General features: G+C 35.8%; 1 protein-coding gene across 1 annotated transcript; it reads right to left on the reverse strand.

The window, feature by feature from the left end:
• Positions 1 to 1,602: 1,602 nt before the first annotated feature.
• Positions 1,603 to 21,317, reverse strand: DTHD1 (death domain containing 1; the record flags this gene model as incomplete). The annotated part of the gene is given in 12 exon segments (XM_082315907.1): positions 1,603 to 1,892; positions 2,490 to 2,547; positions 9,204 to 9,448; positions 10,747 to 11,036; positions 11,614 to 11,778; positions 13,701 to 13,945; positions 14,792 to 14,971; positions 15,645 to 15,975; positions 16,484 to 17,303; positions 17,306 to 17,340; positions 18,095 to 18,206; positions 21,047 to 21,317. Coding segments are annotated over 12 exon segments (3,042 nt in total).
• Between the last annotated feature and the right edge of the window lie 300 nt (positions 21,318 to 21,617).

The following is a 21,617-nucleotide window of genomic DNA, read 5'->3' on the forward strand; positions in this document are numbered from 1 at the left end:
TAAGTTCCTCATATATTGTCTTACAATTAAAACCTGATAATCCTACAGGATGAGACATTACTGAATAGATGAATTAAACTAATTAATAATATTCCTATTTATTTTTTCTTTTGCAATGCAATTTTCTCTTTTATAGTAGTGATTTGGAAATGTTCCAAATATATGACCTCTGAAAATAAAATATCCAGACTGGCAATGCGTATCACAATTTAGATTTGTCAGCAAGACATACAGGAATTCTAAATAGTCTAAATATTACTAAAGTTTAGATTAATAACTTTTATATTTAGATTAATATTTAAAGATTATATTATATTATTAATGGAGGGGAAGGGGTTGAAAGAGGAAAAGAACTGGTGTATTGAATCCAGAAGAATAACAGTAACTGAAAAATAATTATGCATAGGTGGACTTGAAAAAAGAGCTGCATCCACTGCACATTGCTAAAGCAGTAGGGAAACTGCACAGATGTAACAGCCTGTGCAGTCATATATTGATATTTGTACATGTAAATACCAAGCAGTCAGCTTTCTCCCAGAACTGTGTGATTCACTGGCACTTGCCAGCTACATTGAGCCTTCAACAGAAATGTCGAAGTTCAGTTTTTAGAGAAATCTGTGGTGTGTTGTCTGAGGTGGATTGCAATATACCAGCAACTAACAGAAGACTGTCAATTAGAATATTATTTCAGTAGAAACACAGTTATAAAAGTCCAACCCTGCTATTGCTCCAACTTCTAAAAATTAGGTTAGTCTTACTTAGCATTCTGGAAAGAAATGAGCTTTTAGAAATGAGAATACATGGCTGAGGAATGGCACAAATACACCTGTTTTATTATCTGTACCTTCAATACAAGAACCCAGTGTAATGAATGAAATTTCAAAGCACTACATTTTAAAACTTATAAGAAGCAATACTCCTTTTTCCAAATTTGATGGTAACCTGAAAAAAACCCATTACCATGACAGATGAAAGTGAGGCAACAAATCTGGTAAATTCTGGAAACAGATTAGATATTCACATGTGGTAACACCGAAATCTGCTATGACATTCACAAGGATAAAACACATTCATGGAGAATATAAAAGTCAGGATTAATTACTAACAAACCTGAAAGTAAGAAGAAATTTCCTCTGTCTGTGCATTATAATGATCTATTATGCTTTCCTCTGAAGAACCTCGTAGCTATTATTACTGGATGTGGAGTAATCCATATATCATGGAATGATTCATAAGATTTTGATAAAGTATAGTGAATAATTCCTGGTGTTTAAAGTGTGTAGAAATATGATTCTATGTCAATTGAGCATGGTATGTGCAAGGAATTAAAGTCCTTAGAAACCTATGCAGACCAATCTATAATCCTTCATACCTATATTTTCAATATCTCACTTTTCCACAGGAGAAATGTCCACTTTTAGCAAGCAAGGACATTGTTATTATACTTTGCTTTAGTAAAGAGGTTGCACAGTAACAAACAAATAAGCAGTCTGATCCTTGACCGGTATCCCTGTCACTTGCTCATCCAAAGATATCATGGAAATATTCACACCTCTCAACAGCAAAGAAGAGAAATGGGGCTGTTAGTTGCCAGTGATTCTGTCAAGTGAACACTTTATTTTGCCACTTAAAACGAAGTTCTTCTGAAAGATCACTTCTGCCACTCTTCTGCAAATAGCGAGACAGGAGCTGCTGTTTATCAGCCGACCTTGGAAGGGTCTTTTTCCAGCAGCAAAGCAGCTCATAGATCTGGTGTGTTAAATTATCAGGGCACTTCAGCCTAACAAGCTGAAGTATGCTCCGCCGAACAGGTAAGCATAAAGCAAGCAATGATGTATTATCTTCTGCAAGCTCTTCTGCAAGCCAATATAGCAAGTTGTCCCACAGGGCCTCTGAAGGGCAAAAATTAGTAAATTAAGAGCATTATTCTTCTGCTACATATATCTATCTTTCTTTTGAAAAGCTTTGTAAAGCTGGAGGCTCAATGGGTGAACAACCCAACTAAATGTGGTTTGCTTTTTACTTTAATGAAAACATCATCACTTCTTATTTCTGATGTAATTTTTGATAACTGCACTGAGGCATGAAGTGAATTTAGTCAAGAGGAGATTCAGCAATGATCTATAACCTTTGGAACTGCATGGGGAAAGCTAGCAATAAAATAAAAGGGTTTGGGCATTTCCTATGACTAATACATAACTGATACTGGAGCTTTTCAGTACAAATTGAATCTCCTTATACCGAAAATTATATGCTGCTCAAGCACCCCACCACAACATTATCTTACAAGAGATTTTGCATTTCCCGGTAAACAGATCACTTTTTTTTTTTCCTTTGAATATCTTCTAACACATTAACTACTTTGGTTCATGAATATGGCATTTTAAAATGTCAGTTACAGCTGAAACAAATCTTGACATTTAAAAAAGTAAATAGAAAATATAACTATTATTTATATAGAAATTAATATATTATGTATGTGTTCTTACCTGATGAATCAGAAGAAATTCTTTTTGTGCTTCGTGGACGGTTGATCAACTTTTCATGCTATCAAAGAAAATACGTTGAGGAAAGACAAATGATTAAACGAGTAAGGGATGAGGTGGAGGATACAGGGGTGGATTGCAGTAAATCAGCATTTAAGATTGGTCCTACCTACACAGAGGATTTGTGTCATTATTAAAAACCAGTTAACACCATCAGCAGGTAAAAATCAGTATACAGCTATTAAAATAATGAAAATAAGTCTGTTTACACCAAATGGATGTTTATTGCATCTTATTAAAAAGTTTATAATTTATGTAATTTTACAAATGTTTGATCAGTAGCATTATGTCATGACTGGTGTATAGAAACTGGGTGTAGAGAAAATCTGTATGGAACTTTCGTACATGAAATGGATTCTAATTTTGAACACTGCATTAACTTTGCCTTGCTGTCTCTCTGTTCTTACTACAACTGTGTGCATACCATACTGTTTCAAGGAAAATAACAGTTTCTAGGTAGGAAGTGGCTATTATAAGGTCTAGAAATCATACTATGTTTGTAGCTATAGTTATTCATTTTACATGGTTCAACTTTTAATTATAAATCACTAATAATCATCAGAATTTCCATTAGAAAGTACTGAGTTCTTCATCTTTCTTCCTCTGAACACTGGAGAGAAAGAAAAAAATACTTTGCCCTTTTTCCCTGTGACTGAGAAAGAGGAAAGTCTTGTGGGCTTCACTGTTGTCTCCTGCTCCATATAAAACAAGAAATTACTTATATAAACACTGAGCACAAGAAGAGATTAATTTGTATCAAGTGAAGTTCAGCTCTTTTTTTGTTAAAAGCTGTAATTGTCCTCTTTTAGTGCCCCTGTTACTTTTGTCACACACATTCAGTTGTATTACCTGGCTGTTTATGCACAGCTTTCCCTGTGAGACTCACTCCAGTTTTATTCACTGAGTTTCTTTTTTCCATTTGTGAATTAAGAGCATGAAACTCTGACTGGATAAATTACTCTCCTCTTCCTGCTGTGCATACTGAGCCCTGCTGAGCTTATCTTAAATACTTTTATAATACAGACTTTATATATTGTTTAATATTTGGAGTGTTTCATATGTACTGAGCTAGACATCCAAAAGGTCAATATAATCATAACTGTTACTTATTCACCTGTGAATTGAACAGCTTTTCATCAGGCCTGTACTCAGTCATCTTGGCAGGGGATTTCAGCATGCACAGGATGCACACAGTATGCGCTGCTTGGCAGTGCAAAACCATCCTGTGCTGTGTGCATCTTAAGGTCGCCTCATCTTGCGTGCTTCTACAGCAATTCTGTCACTGGACATGCCATAGTGTGAAGACGGCATAACATGGCTAAAAAAAGCCCTCAAAACAAAGGGAATATAAAGCTCTTCCAGAAGGGGGCATTGTTTTTCTTCCAAGACTCAGCTTTCTTTGGCTTCATTTAATTATGCATTTATATTTAAACTTATTTTCATTCATTAATGAGAATTTAGCACCTCAAAGGTCTGTATGAGATTTTCAAAGTTATTGTAGATGAACTCAATTACCCATGCATTGACTTTAATCTGAACCACTTTATGCTACTTAATGTTAAAATAGGAGTAAAAATGATAAGAATTGAAAATGAGTATTGTCTAGAAACAGTGTAATAATATACAATGCATTAGATCCAAAACATTAAATCTGCCTTTAAAGATTAAATATCTGTGGTGAAGCGCTAAATTCACCCATGGTTCAGCTGCACTGGCATGTGGCCCCACTGTTCTGGCTGACAGCGTAAGTAAAATACTCTTAGCGGTCAAAGCAGTTTTCTAGTCTGGAAGTCCCTTCAATTAGCTAAGCAACTGCCTTTCTGAAGCAGAGGATCACATGCTATTTTGCTGTTAGACAGTCATTAGACGTAAAACTTCAGCAGAATAGTAATTTGATAATGCTTGTATGTATTACAACAATGTCTTTTTGCAAAGCACTCTGATTTCAGCCAGCAACACTGAAGTGCTCTGTCAAATGGACCTCTCAGACATGATTAGACTCTACCAGCATATCAAACAGGAGAGACAGAAAAGGAGAAATTAACCTTTTAAACTCTTTAGCCCAGTTTCACATAAATACAACTGCTTTGAAATCAGTAGAAATATTACTGATATGCACACACATACTTGACATCAGAACCCAGTCCACTGTGTTTAACTTGTGTTGAAAATAACAGGTTTGACCAACCAGTGTTTTCTAATGCTGAGGAAATGAAAGCTCCATAATAGGAACCGTTAGTGAAGATCAGCTTACTTCTGTACAAACGTAGCGTGTTTAAACCAAAACCTGATGTGAATGGTTGCATACAAAATAAACAACCACTGCTTTGACCACTGTCAGAAATATATTTGCAAGATAGTGGACAACGTAGGCACATACATATAAAAATGGCTTATAATCTGTATAGTTATTGTCTTCTCTCCACAATTCAAGAGAAATTTAGGTGGGAATTTTACAGAAATGAGTGAAAATTTAGTCAGAATGGTTGCCTTAAAAAGATTCCATCTGTCTCTGTCACAATCAAAATCAGGCATTGTGGATGCTACTAACTTTATCATCTGGCAAAAAAAAGCCCAAACTTCATTTCATTTTGTTGAGAAAATTTCTATTGTTACTGGCAACACTGAGTATTTGTGACCTCATATGTATTAAACCGAATCCGTTGACAGGTTTAAACTAAACTTAAGATATTTATTAACTCAACAAAGTAGTAGAAATGTAAATAGTCTTTGTTGTTCTTACCCTGCGTTTACTGCTATTTCGGGGATTTTATTCCCAAACCATGAAAGGCTTCCCCAGCATAGTGGGAGCAAGTGAGAAGTCCATCAACAATGCCACAACTTAGAGTAAACTAATTCACAATTAAGACATGAGAGCCTTACTGTAACAACTGGAATTCTGTAAGCAGCTGTGTTGGTGTAAGCAATACTGTAAACAACACAGCATTAGCAATAGGCCAGATATGAACACTAGAATTATATTTTAATAAGCTTGTGAAATTTGTGGCAGCTTAACTGCTGTACTGTGGTAGTATACATGTGATAGAAACCAGCAAAATTGAAGTATCATTGCTTGAGTGCATGTCTACACACATGAATGTAGTCAGATAGTTGTAGCAATATATATTAATAGCATCAGCATATGACTGATTATGCACAGTGCCAGTCTTGGTTCATATTATACGAACATTAACACAAGACTTGTACTTTAATGAAGTGGTAAATAGCAGTTGCATTTGACAGATGGTTGGTGTAGTTGTTTGTATAATTAGCGCATTAAATTTCTCCATAACTGTGTTTTCTCATCCAATTTTAACTATTTCCTTCTATTTCTTTTATTCATTAGAAAGCCCACCTAAATGTGAAGATATATCTGATTAAAATTTGTCGATCAGATCATGGATAGTAAAAAAAGGATAAAGTTCTTATATTAATTTTTACTGTCAGTGATTTCATCACTGTTAATAATTTTAGAACACTTAATAAGATATGGTAAGTAATTAGAATTTCCATTTCATTGCTCTGGCATTTAATTGCATCTGGATCATTATGTTTAATATATGGTTCTGTCTCTCTTCCAGTCAATTCCTCTTCTAGCTCAAACACATTTTTAACTGCTGCAAATATCCTGTAAAAATGAGTTCACCTTTTGATTATTTTTGTATGTAAAAAGTACTTTCTTTTATGTTATTGGTTACACCTGCGACTTACCAATATCATTGTTCTTATATCCTTTGAAAGGGGATATAATCATTCCTTTTTCAGTTTCTCCAAATATTCCTAAGTGTACACAGTATTTCAATGTCTATCAAAACTGCCTGAAGTGTTGTCATCAATGTATTGTCTCTCTACCTGGAATCACTCCATGTTTCTGATGACCTTCTTTCTGTCCTCTTCTTCCGAATCCTCTTTCTGAGCTCTGTGACCAGGACTGCAGAGTGCAGTCATGATGTGGATGCCTCATAGATATATGGCATAATCTTGATTTCATTTTTGTTCTCTAATAATTTGGAACATTCCACTTACCTTTTTATTTGCTGCTGAATGCTCTGGAAGTTTACAGAGAGCAAAATGACCAAAGATTTCTTTTTTGAGTGGCTATAGGTAATTTGGAGTCTACCAGTATAAAATTAGATATGTACTTCCACCCCAACAAAACACTTATTGGCATCTAATTTATCTAGTTTATTTTCTAGTCACTCAGTATCATTATATTCTGTGATTCTTCACAGAGAGCTTCAGTACTATGAATATTTTGTACTGTCATCACACTTGTCACTTAATTATTCAAAATTTCTGATGAATATGTTAGCATGGATCTGTCTGGGACTTCACTAGTAATCATCAGGAAATAAGCCAAAAGAGAATATTTTTTGTTCTTAAAATTTCTATGAGTTTGTTCAGTATGGAATTCAAGATTTACTTGGCTGGAAGAAGGTATGAAGAGCAAAAGAGTGAACAACTTTGTAACTTTATGTTAAAGAATGTTACATACCACTAGATAGTCGTGTGGGTGAAATTCCCATTTGCCTTTTGTATTTATACCTCAATAGTAAGGTATGTTGTTTTATTTATTTATTTATTGTATTTTGTATTAATTGTTCACTAAAGTCAAATAATCAGCTTCATTGATGTCTCATAATTCTTCAAAAAGATGATAACCGAACTAGCTGAATTATTAAGGAGTATTTCTTCTCTATTAAAAAACTTGACTTTAAGCATTATCGATTTTAAATTATTATGCTGAATGGATGGAAGATAGATCCAAAAGTAGGAGGGTTCACCAACTATAGCAAGTATAACATTTTGTGTACTAAGATGACTTGCAACATAATGGAAGATGTTATTTTGATGCTATTCTTCATTCTACAGAGAGGTATTTCATTCTGTGTAAGACAGAAAATACAAATCACGTAATAAAAAAGTTATCAATATGCAAATGTTTTCAAGCACTTTGATTGCTTTTTTTGGCCTAAGATTTGTGTTTAATGAACGTTCTGACTCCTTTAAAATGCACCTCTTAAAATACATTTACCAGAAGCAAAAGAAAAATTATTTGCAAGGTGCCGCAACACTGATTTTCTCAAGTGATATAATAACTCTCTCTCAGCAGACTTTGTGTGCATCAAACTTCGGTCCTCCGTACTTGAACTGATTCAGTTGAACGTAGAGGCACTACTCAAAAAATAGCTGTAGAGAAAATATTCCCAAAGGCTATCACCATTCCTGAGGTTTGACTTCATTTCTAATTTCTAGTTTACCAGCAATGATCATGTTATACAGTTCCTCCATTTATTTCCGTTTAAATGAGTAGGCTGCCTGGATGCTACTGTGTACCCACATACATTATATATTCTCACATACTTATACAGACTGACCAGGCTTCAAGATCTCAGCCACACTGGGAAAGAGAAAACGTGGCCTTAAATTTAGTAGGAAAAAAGGGGTAGTCAGAAATATTTGTTTTGAAAAGTCTGAATAGAACATTTAAGGACTAATATGTTCAGCAGTAGACCATATATGCCAACCCAAATCTAAGACACTTGATAATTACCTTTGTGGTTTAATACGAATGCAGTTCAATCCTTTAAATCTTATTATGCAGTAAGATTAAATAAAGTGGAACAATAGGATGGAGGCTAGGCAGGTGGATGGCAGAAAATTAACTGATGCCTAGGGTGTGCCACAGATTTTTTTTTTTTAATATATTTTTTTTTAATCATCCCACTGGATCTCAAGAGTTTGTATTTCCCTCTCTGCGGATACTGCACACGGAATGCTAGCCCTGGGGAAAAGCAAAGTGCTTGAAAACGTGATTCTCAAAAGAAAACTTACATTTTATATGGAGTTTGTCACTAAAAGAGATCTCCTCTTAAAATCTTCTGCAGTTAATTGTTCTTAATTTTTACTTGGGAGAATGGAGATTAGAGAGAAATCAAGAGGTATGCTTATGAAATAAAAGACGTATTTGTAGGTCATAGCTTAAGGAAGAGTTAAGTCGATTAAATTCAAAAAGAGAGAGATGTCACCAGAGATTTAGACCAAGTGTTACTGTACATATTTTGACATTAAAAAGTATGCAAATTTGATAGTAGTAGTCTAGTGGCAGCATTTTGTATAATATGGGGTGCTGATACCTAGGCTCTTTGAAAAGATTACAGTGAGATTTCATTGCAAGAATATTAAAGATTAATTTAAGTAGCAATAGTTTTCACCAGAGAAGAAGATAATTGCCCACATAGCTGTATTGCAGGGGCTTATCAGGCATAATAGGAGAATCAGGTGATAGGAGAGAGGTAGGTTACATGAATCATCTAATGCTCCTACAATTCGCAATTCTGCACTCCCAGGACAAGGATACAAGAAGTGTATAACTGAAACTTAAGTATTTTTCAGGGCCATACTATTTGGGGAGAGCAAATGAGTGAAAAACTTCTGCTAAACATTTTTTTCCATGCTTGTGCTTGGATGAGGGTCCCTCCCACCTGCTAAGAGAAATTCTGAGCGTGTTTGTACATTGCTGATGAATCAGAACTGCTCCATCAGTGACTCCTGTGTGTATGTAAAGCGAAAATCATACCAAGATCCTTTTGCCTAATAAATATGTGGTAAGGGGAAAAGGGAGATCTCTCTAACATTATCAAATGAGAAACCCACCTTTGGTAACGTTAGTGCTAATTTACACAGCGGAGACCGGTGTTGATAGTCACCATATGGCAAGGGTTGTTCCCATTTCTTGGTTATCATCTCTCTGGTAATTTTATAGAACACTGCTGTTCCTTTGTAATGAGGTGAACTGTGGTTACCAAATTCATCCACTTCTTTAATTTGGAGCTCTAGCCTGGGTTTTCTTTGTGAATGAAAAATCAGCCTGTAGACTCTTCCAAAATCTTTTCCATTCTCTGCAGTCCGTAAAAAAAAAAATTTTTTTTTTACACTGTACTTAGATGTGTGGCATCTAAAATAAGTCATTAGGGTGAGTCAAATAGAACTAATCACATAGCATTCAGTTGGTCTTTATCATTATTATTACTTTATATTGAACATCTGAGGTTCAAACATTCCTGCCAGCCTGCCTCAGTAGTTGAAATGTCATAGTTAGTTGTCTTCGCCCCTGAATTGTTGGCATAAGGGATAAGTGGTGAAGGTTGTGCTACAAGTTGAAAAGTAAGGAACATGGAAGGGGATAAAGTACACAACACAGAGAGAAATAAAAATAAAATGGTGTTATGAATGGAACTAGAAGAATATGCTTTCTGGTTATTCAGAATGGATATGTGTCTATCTGTAACAACAAAATGAATGGAGGCAGAGAGGTAGGTGCATTTTTAGAATTTGTAATTCCGTTTTAATTGATAGATCTATAACACTATCCTTTGCATATATGAGCAGGCTTTCCTTGGGGGCTGGAGATTTCTCTTTTTGAAGAATAATCCTTTCTTTACAGTAAACAGTGTTTTCAATAGGAGAGTTTATGTACAAAATGTTCAGAGGGCCAAATATATATTTATATGTCCTTTCCAAAACTGACAGAAGAGACTATACATAATTTGGGGTGAAAACTTTCCTGAGGCTTCTTATCTCTTTTGCCTTTAAGCAAATCTCTGAATGGTGGCAGCCACCACATGGAATTTTTGAGGCTGCTAATGGGAATGGCATAACAACTCTCTCTCATCACCTCAACTCATAGTGCAACTCACAAAAAGCAACATTTTGCCCTGGATTTCAGTGTTTAATCTTACTCATTTCAAGTGAATTTAAACAGATATAATAGCAGACTGTTTCTTTTTGTTTGGAATCTGTTTAATTCCTATCAAATGTTCTTTATATTAAAAAGCCATTGATGGAATCCTGCCCTTTTGAAATAAAAGATAAAATACCAGCTGTTTCCGAGGGACCAGGTTTTACAGAATGGCAGAGGTTGGAAGAGATCTCTGAAGATCTTCTTGTCCAATCCCCTTCTCAAAGCACGGTCACCTAGAGCAGGTTGCTCAGGATCTTGTTCAACTAGTATATTTTATTTTTCAGTTGGAGCAGTTTCCCATGTAGTTCCATGCGCTTATCATTTACAAGAAATAAAACATTGAAATAACTAAATGTACTGTGACTAACCACAATCTACTAATGTTCACATACAGTATTTCTGAATAGTTGAGGTGACTGATAATGTTCATCCAGATGCATGAATTAATTACCTTACCTGAAGCAAAAATATTGCCTCTAAATCTAAAATGAATCTGCTCTCCTTCTCTTAATGGGAATTGCTGCGTAGGTTCTGGGGGACCAAAGTAGCCCTCCTCATGGAGATTTTGAAGTTTGCACGTCAATTCTTTGGATGCAGATAGCAAAACTACTATTTTATATGGGTTCTCTCTTTTCCGATACAGTATCACATTAGCCATTGTGCTACAAACAGCTTCTTCCAGAGCCTGAGCAAAGAGGAGAAGATACATATTTTCCAAGAGGAACGAAAAGCGAATGACCACGAAGCTGTATTAAAAAAAAGGCAAGAAAATAAATAGCTCTATCTTAAATCATTTTATCAACTGCGATTTATTATGCAAAATAATATAGGGCTCAGTCTCCAATGGACCTTTTGCTACCTCCTTTTCATTCTTGTTTCCAACACATGAAAGGGTGGAAATTTGCCTGCTGCTGTAGTGTAGAGTATATTGACTCTATCTATGAATTCAAATACATACGAATTTTAGATGAAAGTAAGAGAATATTTCCTAATAAGAAATTAAAAACAAATTATAGTTTTGTAGTTAGAGAGCTAAATCACATTTTCAAATTAAGATTAATATCTGCATTTCCTGTTTCAAGTTTTGTATATATTACATTGTGTACAGTCTATAGATGAAAAAATATTTAAACAAATTTATATTTTCTCTAATTATGAATAACAAATCTAAATTATCTTATACTGCTAAGTGGAAGAAAGAGATGCTGTCAAGATAATAATTAATAGTGGATGATTTCTTAATTCTACTAATTTCCATTGATCCATATACTTGGAAGTAAATATTTGAGTAAATAAAATTTTATTAAATTATTCATACATTACCTTTCTAAATGCTCATTTAGTTCAAATGATACAAGCCCATTCCATGCATTCTGGATAATAACATCATCAAACACCTTCCAACCTTCTTCTTTGTTTCTGTGACCTAATAATTTCAAAGTATCACTAAGATTCTCCCCATTTTTTCTCACAGAAGCACTCACAGCCCTGGAAAGCCAAAGAATTACAGGAAAAGATAAAATGAAAAATAGATCCTGCAGAAAGAGTAACCTTGTATTTATTGCCCTGCTTTCCCTTCCGCTTTCCTTGATGACTACATGTGTTTTCCCCACCTTGCTGAAAAACTACATCTGGAACTATATTCCAGAGTACATAAGTGATATAATTGTTAAGAGGTATTTTTTTATTTTTTTTTTAATTCTCCAGAAAGATGGAACAAAAGGAAAAACAAAGTTTTCTATCTAAATGAATCTAGTTTAGTCTATCATTTAATATCATGCACAGTAATTATTATGGATTGGTTTTGAGTCATTCATCAAGATTTAGATTCTCTAGAAGTAGAGCTGAAAAAAAGAAAAACAACCCACCCTTTCTTCCAGCAGCAAATATTACTAAATAACCACAAAGGAATTTAGAAAAGAAGATATGCCTGCTATCCATTATCTCTTTCAACAGAGAAAATAAAAGTAGCTTCTCTTCAAATCAGGTGATTACTTTGATATCACACTCAGAATCAAGCAACCGTGACATTACATGCTCTGGCTAATTTATTCTAATGAATGAAACATGAGGGTTTTTTTTACAGAAGCCCACAACTCTCCTCTCACACACACCTCTCCTTATCAGTTTTTTAAAACTGGATGTGAATAACCCATTCACCTCAAATGTACGCCATCTGTGCAATCCCAAAAACAAAACACTCCAGACAGGACAGCCTAAGCATTTCTCAAGCATACAGCCTCAGCCTATGTGCAAATACAGGAAAATGTTGGCATCATTTTCTGAGGAATTTGTATAGAAATAAGCAATCAAGCCATGCCCTTTTCATGGATGTACTTTGACTGAGAATCTAAAGTGCCATTTAGACTGGTATTAAGAAGAGACAGATGCCATGAGGGTACTGCCACACAATTACATGCTTCTGGTACAGAAAATGAAATTTGAATCTCCTATAAACTGACATGGGCACCCTTCCCAAATCTGAAGTTTGTGATAAAGATGGATGTCTAGTCTAAGAGACCAGTGTGAGTGTAGAGCTCTTTAAAACATGATGTGAGAAGATTTTAAAAAATGGAAAGCTAGGACAGTGTCTGCCTTCTCCATCTGTACCCCGTATATTTTCAAGACAATCATAATTTTGGCATGTAGATGAATTTTGAAAAAGATAATGTTTAGCACAGTAGGAATAAGCTAGGTGTTTAATGACCTAAAGTAGAAGTACTTCAAAGCTCACTCTTGTCCCAAGCTAGTCCCTACCAAGAAATCCCAGTAAGCCTTTCTGAACCTGGAGTTGCCCACCATAACAGAACTGGAAGGACAACAATCAAATGGTAACTTCTGACTGATTTTTTTTCCTGCATGAGATAGTAAAAGCACCATTTATTTTGCTGACTGTCAAAATAGATGAGGTCAGCTTTGGCTTTTTTTTCCACCAAGAAGTTTTATCCATATCCTCCTATGCATGATGGATAAATTTTATTGAACAACTGAAATTTAGAGATTTTTTTTTAGGAGTCCCCATGTTTTAATGCTTTTTTTAAAGACATTACAAAAGGTCTAATTTTAGAAATTTTGTAGTGAGTGCTTTAGAAAAATCTGGGCCTTTATCTAGTGTGGCAGTTACCACAAAACTGACCTGCTCTAAACCGTTGTGTCATAAATTTTGACTCAGGTAGCCATTGGAATGTGTAAAAGTAGAGAGCAGAAAATTCAAAGGCCAGGGTAGCCAAACCACCAACTGGTAAAATAATGATCACAGCATCTTTGAGATGTGGTTATTGTCTAAGTATACTAGACTGTATTAAGGAACTAACATATTTTTAATACAAAAAATTATTAATCAGCAACTGTTAAAATGAATTCATTTTGATGTTTTGAAAATGGTGAATTTGTAGTGAAGTTCTTCTTACCGAGGATGGTATGCTGTAGCAACCCTCTTTACTGTAGCACTAATGGCTCTCACATGTTCTGTCTCATCTCCTTGCCTTTTTTTTTCTGGGTTTCGAGGACAGGGTAGAGTAACAGTGACTGAGCTGTTAAATGGTTGGGCTGAAGGATGCTGGACATAAACCAGTGCACTAGTAGATACCACTGAGTGGTACATATCGTGTCTTGCTTTCAGTGTGGCGACCAATGATGGTTCAATTGGCTGAACCTAAATATGGAAAGCAACTGTAAAGTTAATTTGCAAATTAATAAATCTTCTCTTACATGCCTGTTTTATTTACAAATTGATTTATCTTTTGGAATTGGCTTGGACTATCACAGAACCTTTAGGCTTCTCTCTATAACCCAGGAACAACCCAATCAGCATGTCATACAATGCACAATCAAGTGCTTGGAAGTCATAAAAAATGGGAACCTTTGCTGACTAAAATATTTTGATTGTTTTGTTCCTGCTTTGAGTTCAAGTTTTGAAACTCCTGAGTTCAAGTTTTGAAACTCCTGAGTTCCCTCAGACTTTGATAATTTTCTAAGATTTTTCAAATCTGTATTTTTTTTTGCTGTTAATTTTAGCTTCTCTGTACCTCAGAATCAATGTTTTTATGGGGGAAGGGAGAAACACAGTATAACTGAAGCAAATTTTGAGATTATTCTCAGCCTAAGACTAAGAGGTTACAAAACCTTCTGTTGGATTGCCTGGTACAAATGATGAAGGTCAGGTGAGAAAAATTGTTCCATTAACTTAAACACTGGGCGAAGCAGTTGAAGTTTGGAGTTGATGCTTATGTCATTGTTGAAAACAACCATATTTGCTGAAGTATATCAAAGGTAGATGGTTCTTCTTTTTAGGTAGAGATATGTTGACTACTGACAATGTTATGTGGCTTTAAGAAAGTTGACAGGAAACCATTTGCTGTATATACAGGATGTGGAGTTGCAACCACTTTTCACTTTTTCTAATAATGGAACATGTTGCCCTTTAACATTATTGGCATCCTTGCTTCAGAACTGATCAGATAACATACTTATGGTATTTCAAGGGTAATTTCAAGCTCACCTTTATCTGCATGGGTGCTGGAGAACTGAATGTTTCTGGAGGGTAACAGAAAGAGATTCTAGAATCCACACTCAGCTTTTGTGAGAGTCCTACTTTTGGAACAGTAAATGTTTCTTTCTTTAAGCATGACAACACAGAAAAAACACCTAGCTGATAAATTTTCACTTCCGCAAGGGTTTCCTGCATAAAGAGAATGTGGGGTTAGAGTACATCAGAGGGAAAGGAAACTGTATTCTGCAGCGTATTAACATTTTGAGAAGGCAACATTATTTATAGAGCAAGGTGTGAAATGAAAATAAATTGAATATTATTGCCACCTGGATGCTCAGTTATCTGGTGACCTCTAGTTGTCATGTGATATCACAAATATTCTAGTGTATGATTCAGGTGAAATGAAATAAGCTCATAAACTGGGTGATGAATCTGGCCCAATGCAATTCTTCTGCAGTTAAAAAAAAGAATCATCCTGTGTTTCTCTGAGATGGAGTTTGGACTCATGCACACAGAATTGTGTTACTTCTCTGTGATCTGAATGTAAAAAAAGTCCCCTTTTTACTTTTATCAAATAATGCAATTATTACACTTATTTACAAAAATCATGAACCATTACTCAGTCATTAGTATTGTGGGATCAAGCACTTGCCATAACATTACAAGTGAAAAAAAGGACCTTGTTAAATACTAGGTTTCAAATAGAATTAGTTCTTGCGAAAGTAGGAAGAAAAGTTCAATTTAACCCCGTGTAGTGGGCAATACGGCTTAATAATGACAAGTTTACTTGTATAACTCCACAGAGGCTTAACTGGGAACCTGGAATGATGTTTTTACAATGCTTAGATGAGAGGTTACCAACCTTACGGTTTCCTTGGTATCCCTCCAAAGAAATAGGAGTTAAGTAGTTTGATTGAAAGTTCACATCAGTCACCTTCACCATAATCTCCCGATAATTTCCTCTGAAGCATGAAGTAAATGGGATTGCAATGTTGATAGGGAAAGGGATTATTTTCTCATAATCAAAGCATTCAATACTGATGACATTGCTGACCAGCTCCTCAGAATCATCCACCACCAAGGAACTAGTGTCATTGACTATCTTACACTTCAGATTCTCCAGAGCAGTTGCAGGGGCTTTAATGAAACAAGCTACTTCCTGTTTATTCTTACCACTCTCTTCCACTAGAAATCTGGAGAAAAAGAATATAAAATATTATTCTTTGTATTTTGGGTGGGGTGGTGTCTTGTATTTTTAATTAAATACTTTACTATAATGATGTGCTACATTGTAGCATAAGCAGATAATTCATAAAAATATGTGTTTATGAATAGATGGGAAAATCATGAAAATTTTTATGTTTAGCTTGTTTCAGAACAGCTTACAAACTATCATAAAACTGACTAATTGGGGTCCTTTCCTACTGATTTCAACAATTTGGGAATCATTGACTTTACTGGCTGTGACTCAGACCCTCTCTGGCATAAAAAAAAAATCTATGCAATCAAATAGAAAGTTACAGTTTACTTTAGACCAAATGGAAGATCTTCATTGCGCATGCTTAAGTTGTAAACTGGTATTATGTGCATGACCAGTAGCTGTTCAATACATGCATATTGAGATTCTGGGCCCACAGATGTTTATTGCTAATAGACAATATTTATGTACATCTGTTCCTAAAAAGAAGAATATGTGCTTACTCTTTGTTCATCCAGTGCCTAGATTTTTGTACTTCTTTTGAATCATTCATAAAGGGATTCACAGCAGTAAGACCACATGTTTGTGCTGAAGACGTGGAGGTAATTAGGTCATTCCTACAAATCTCATGTTTTATTTCCATTTTACTGTCTTCCATTTTCTCTGTCAGTCTATATTCTTCACTTTCTACCCCTTTTGAAGATTGTTTGCCTCCTACCTTTTTCTCCTGTTCAAAAGGATTCGTGACAGTTCTGTCATAAATGTCTTTCAATGTCCCAGATAGAATGCCTTCCTCGCTGGTCATAAGAGCATCTTGAAAAGCCAGTTCTGGAGACTTTTCAGTAACAGAGCTACCTCCATGAGGTTTATCCTTTCCATTGTAATCTTTTTTCTCTGTAACAGAGTTTGTCAGCAGTCTGTGTTCACCATCTTCCTTTTTCATTGGAGGTTCTCCGCTAACGTCCTGTTCTTGAGCAGATACGTTTTCAGCTAATGATGCAATGATGTCTTTTTCCACAGTTTTAGTTTCACTTGGCTGAATTTGATTAACATTCTGATTTTCTGTCTTGTTCAAGGAAGGAGTTCTTTGGGATTGCTGGCTGGGACTAAAAGATGCTTGCACTGACTCTGTTGCTTCTCCTTCAGAACAACACCCATCTGTTTCTCTAGAAGCATTTTGAGAAGTCTGGATCTGAGAATCATCATCTTGTCTACAGCTGGCAGCATAAAGTTTATTTTCTGCCTCTTGAAGGTGTGCAACTGTATTTATCAAATAATCCTTCACTTCCTGCAGACAATCTATAATTCCATTGTACTCTGAGGAAAAAAATAGATAACCAATTGAATTTTGCTATGAAACCTAGCCAAAAATGTGAAAACTTTTATACACATACCTAATGAATTCCACCTAATTCCATAGTGCCATTCAATACATGAAGCACAATGTATTTCCTTGATTCCATTTAACATTTTTGCATTCATTGCTATTCAATTTGAATTAATTTCTGAAGAATTGAATACAGACAAGTACATCTGTGTACTTGTCCAAGTAAAACTGTGTATTTGTCAAAGTACTACTGTGGCAACTCTAAAGAACACCTTTCTAATGATCAGACACTAGCTAAACTCTTAATGACAATCAATCTAAAGCATAGAATTGGTAAATAATAGTCAAATCAATTTGGGAAGAGCTTTAAAACTAAACATTAATTATATGTATTTCCTAAAATTGAATCCTGTGTGATTCTAACGCATGGGTCTCTAATAAAGCTGTTATATATGGGCTTACTATTAAACATGCTTAGCAGCTTTGGATTTTTGCTACAGAGAATAGAGGATAACACACAAACACCAGCACATATACAATACTGAAGTTCAGCAGTTTGTAGCGTTCAGTTATAGGAATGGCGGAGGTTGCTCTTGCATCTAACTAAAAACACTTGGTGAAGAAGGCTGCACACAAAGCACAAAATCACTATGTGCCATTCATGTAAGATTTTATCTTTAACCTATTTATGATCCCTCATTTTTCTTATCTTCCACCTTTTCTTAGAAATCCTTCCAGATACTCTCTCCAAAGATTTCAGATGTACTACTTTCAGCTCTCCCCTCACCTTATGCTGTCAGTCTCTATAACTGGAACTGTGTCTTCATTAGTTAGGTATATTGCAGACCTCTCGGAAAATTTCTTGCTGTTTTCTATTTGCTGCATGAGATCCTGGAAAGCTTTGTTTTGCAGGTTAAATCCAATTAAAGTCAATACAAATAAGAAAATTGTACAGAATGAAACACAGTATGGTGTGCTCTCCACTTGTAATGGACAGAGACACACAAGGGAAGGACAATAGAAAGGGCTGATACAAGTCTTACGGGAAACCACTGGCTTACATTCACTTTTTTCAATAACCTCATATGAGGTAAATCAATACCTCAAGGTTTCCAACTTGAAAACTAATTTTATTGAGTAAGAATGCCATCACACATCAATGTGTGATGTTACATGATCTAGACAGGCCTTTCACTTTCATCTCTATTTGCATCTAATTAATTTAAACCTACAAAGAGTATACAGTTCAAAGATTTTTTTCTTGTTGAACTCAGTCTAAAAATTATTCCTTTGCAATGCTTTCTCAGTTCCCAAATGACTTGTTAATCGATTTTGACTACATTTGGGGAAAAAAAAAAAAAAGAAGGAAACACATTTTTAATATTTTTTTTTTCCACTGGTAGTTCAAAGAAAAAAAAAGTTTGTTCTAAGATACTGCTGTTTTTCCAGGGGCACTTTTGCAATACTGAAGAAGAACTTCCAAATAGTTTAACAGGGCTGAGAAATAAAACAAAAGGATTGGAAACAACACAGCTTCGTTTGCATAAGAGATTGTAAAAGACCACTTCCCAGTCTCACTGTGAGGCAAAGTTCAAGCTTCGGCAAAACAGGCAAAATTAACCTGTTTCTTCCTTTAATTCTGCATTCTATAAGCAAAACAAAAAAACCCCAAAACAAATCATACAGCTCTTTAAACTTCCCTAAAATCAAATATGAAGATAACGGGGTTATTCAAAACAATGGCATTTTCCTACACTGTGAATGTGACTTTTCTAATATTGCACTGCCTAAAGCCAAGCAAAGACACGGCCTTGTAACTTTACACTACCCAACTGTGTTGCATGAAAAGACACTTTTTGCATTCTGTTACAAGGTAACCTCGAAATAAGCCTTCTTTTGTGTTACCCACCACCACCATTGGTTTTCTAACACTGCTTTCTGTGCTTTTTTTGACGTTTGATAACAGGGCTTTAGAATACAGTGGCAGTTTATATGTAACTGTCTTCAAACCTTTTTGCTGACTGGTTTATGGGAAAGTGTCAGATGAGGAAAAGTAGCTTTTTGGAAGGAGAATGACAGCGAGTTCTTAGAAATCTAAAAAAAAAAAAAAAAAAAAAAACACTAAAAAAAATCACATAGGCCATGAGGATAACAGGGCAAAGTTATCTTGATCTTGGAGCCTGGAAGCAGGTCCCTTTTTTTTACAAAATGTTCTTTTATTATTGAGGACACTTTATAAACCTGTAGAACAAAGACTCATAAAAGCAGGCATAGCTAAAGATTTCTCTTTCTCTGTTATGCGTCACACTGTTAGACCATTATTAAATGCAGAAATGATAGTTTTCTTTTCTACTTTGATGAATGTTTGTTAAGATGCTGTTTCCGAGGAAAGAGAGTTTGTTTCATTCATCACAAAATGATCCTGCATTTTTCCAGGAATAAAATCTGGATTTCGTCCTCACAATAAATAACACTGTTGTTATATCCGCATCATTATTATAAATGCAAGAAATTAAATTCCATGTGTTTACCTGTGCACTATGATGGCAGAAGTCTTTCTTATTTTTACCATCATCTTTTTAACTATGTTGTTACTTGTAGAGGACTGTAGACTATATATATTGGGTTTACTTGGTGAGGTGCTGGCAGCGGGGGGCTGAAGGGGCGGCCTCTGTGAGGAGAGGCCTCTGTGAGGAGAGGCCAGGGCTGCCCTGTGCCAGACACAGCTGGTTCCACAATGGTGCTGCCTTTGTGAAAACATATTTAAGAAAGGGCAAGAACACAAGAGATCAGCGAAGAGTGAGGAAAAAAGTGTGAGAAACAACCCTGCGAACAGCAAGGCCAGAGAAGAAGGAAGGGGAGGTGCTCTAGGCATGGAGTGGAGATTCCCCTGCAGCCCATGGGGGACCAGACTGGAGCAGATATCCACTCTGCAGCCGGTGGAGGACCCACGCCAGAGCAGGTAGGTGTTCCCTGAAGGAACTGCAGTCTGTGGAAAGCCCAGGTTTTCCTGACAGGAACTGTGGGCCATGGGAAGGACCCATGCTGGAGCAGGGAAAAATATAAGGAGGAAGGAGTGGCAGAGGGGAACTGTTATGGACTGACTGCCACCCCCATTCCCTGTCCCCGTGCGCTCCTCCGGCCTAGGAGGAGGTAGAGGAGTCGGGAATGAAGACTTGAAGCTGAGCCTGGAAAAAAGGAGGGGTGGGGGAACGGTGTTGTTTTAATTTTTTGCCTTTGTTTCTCACTATCCAAATCTATTTCAATTGGTAATAAATTAAATTTATTTTCTCCCTAAGCGCAGGCCATTTTGCCCATGACGGTAAGTGATTTCCCTGTCTTTATATTGACCCACGAGGATTTCCATCTTATTTTCTCCCCCTGTCCTGTTGAGGTGGGGGAGTAAGTTGCTGGGTGGACATCTGGCATCTGGCCAAGATAAACGCACCAAAGTATAATATACATTAAAATTTGAAACAATTCTGTTTAGTTAACTTTATTTTTATATTTTTTTTTTTCCCTCACATAATGAGAATTACAAGGCTCATGTTGAATCTTATGTAATGGACTTGAAAACACTGTGATAAAACTGCTGAAATATGAATTCATTTGGTCTAATAAATGACCAAATATTGAAATAGTAACAAATGAAAAGGTCCCCCAGCATCACCACACAGTAGAACTTAGCATCCAATATACCCAGTCCATTCTTTTTACAGGTAAGTCCCTCCATACTTGCCTGGACTTGCAGTCAATTCCTTGTGTTTGTCATGGAGAGCACTCAGCAAGTGGCAGGTGTCTTGAATACTTTCAGTAACGTTCTCCAGCTGCTGGCTGAGAGATCTGCTCAGCTCTTTTGTTAAAGAAATCAGTCTAAGCACATACTCCACTATACCTTCATTATCCAGATCACTTTTCAGAAGCACATCTCTTGCTAGCAAGTTTAGGTGCCAGATTTTTTCCAGGAGCTGGCCTGATTTGCCTGCAGGTGTAATCTTACCTTCAGCCATTTCCGTTTTATGTTCAGAATATGCTACTACAATTTTTTTTCTGCTCAAACACTTCCACAAGATGTTGTCCTTAGTTCAGACTACTACACTGTTTAATGTTTGTAGCCCAAACAGCATTTAAAAAAGTACTGTATTCCACACACACTGACAAACTAAGCTCTAGCTCAGAAACTCTGAGTTGATGTTGACTATTAAAAAGTTACTAGGTGACAGAAAGGAGTGGCTGTCCTGTAACTACAGGCAAGGATTGCCAAGAGATGCCAATGTACACCATGCAGCTCTAAGGCAGGTTATGTAACT

Source organism: Platalea leucorodia, assembly GCF_965183815.1.
Source record: "Platalea leucorodia genome assembly, chromosome: 6".
NCBI classification, from domain to species: Eukaryota; Metazoa; Chordata; class Aves; order Pelecaniformes; family Threskiornithidae; genus Platalea; species Platalea leucorodia.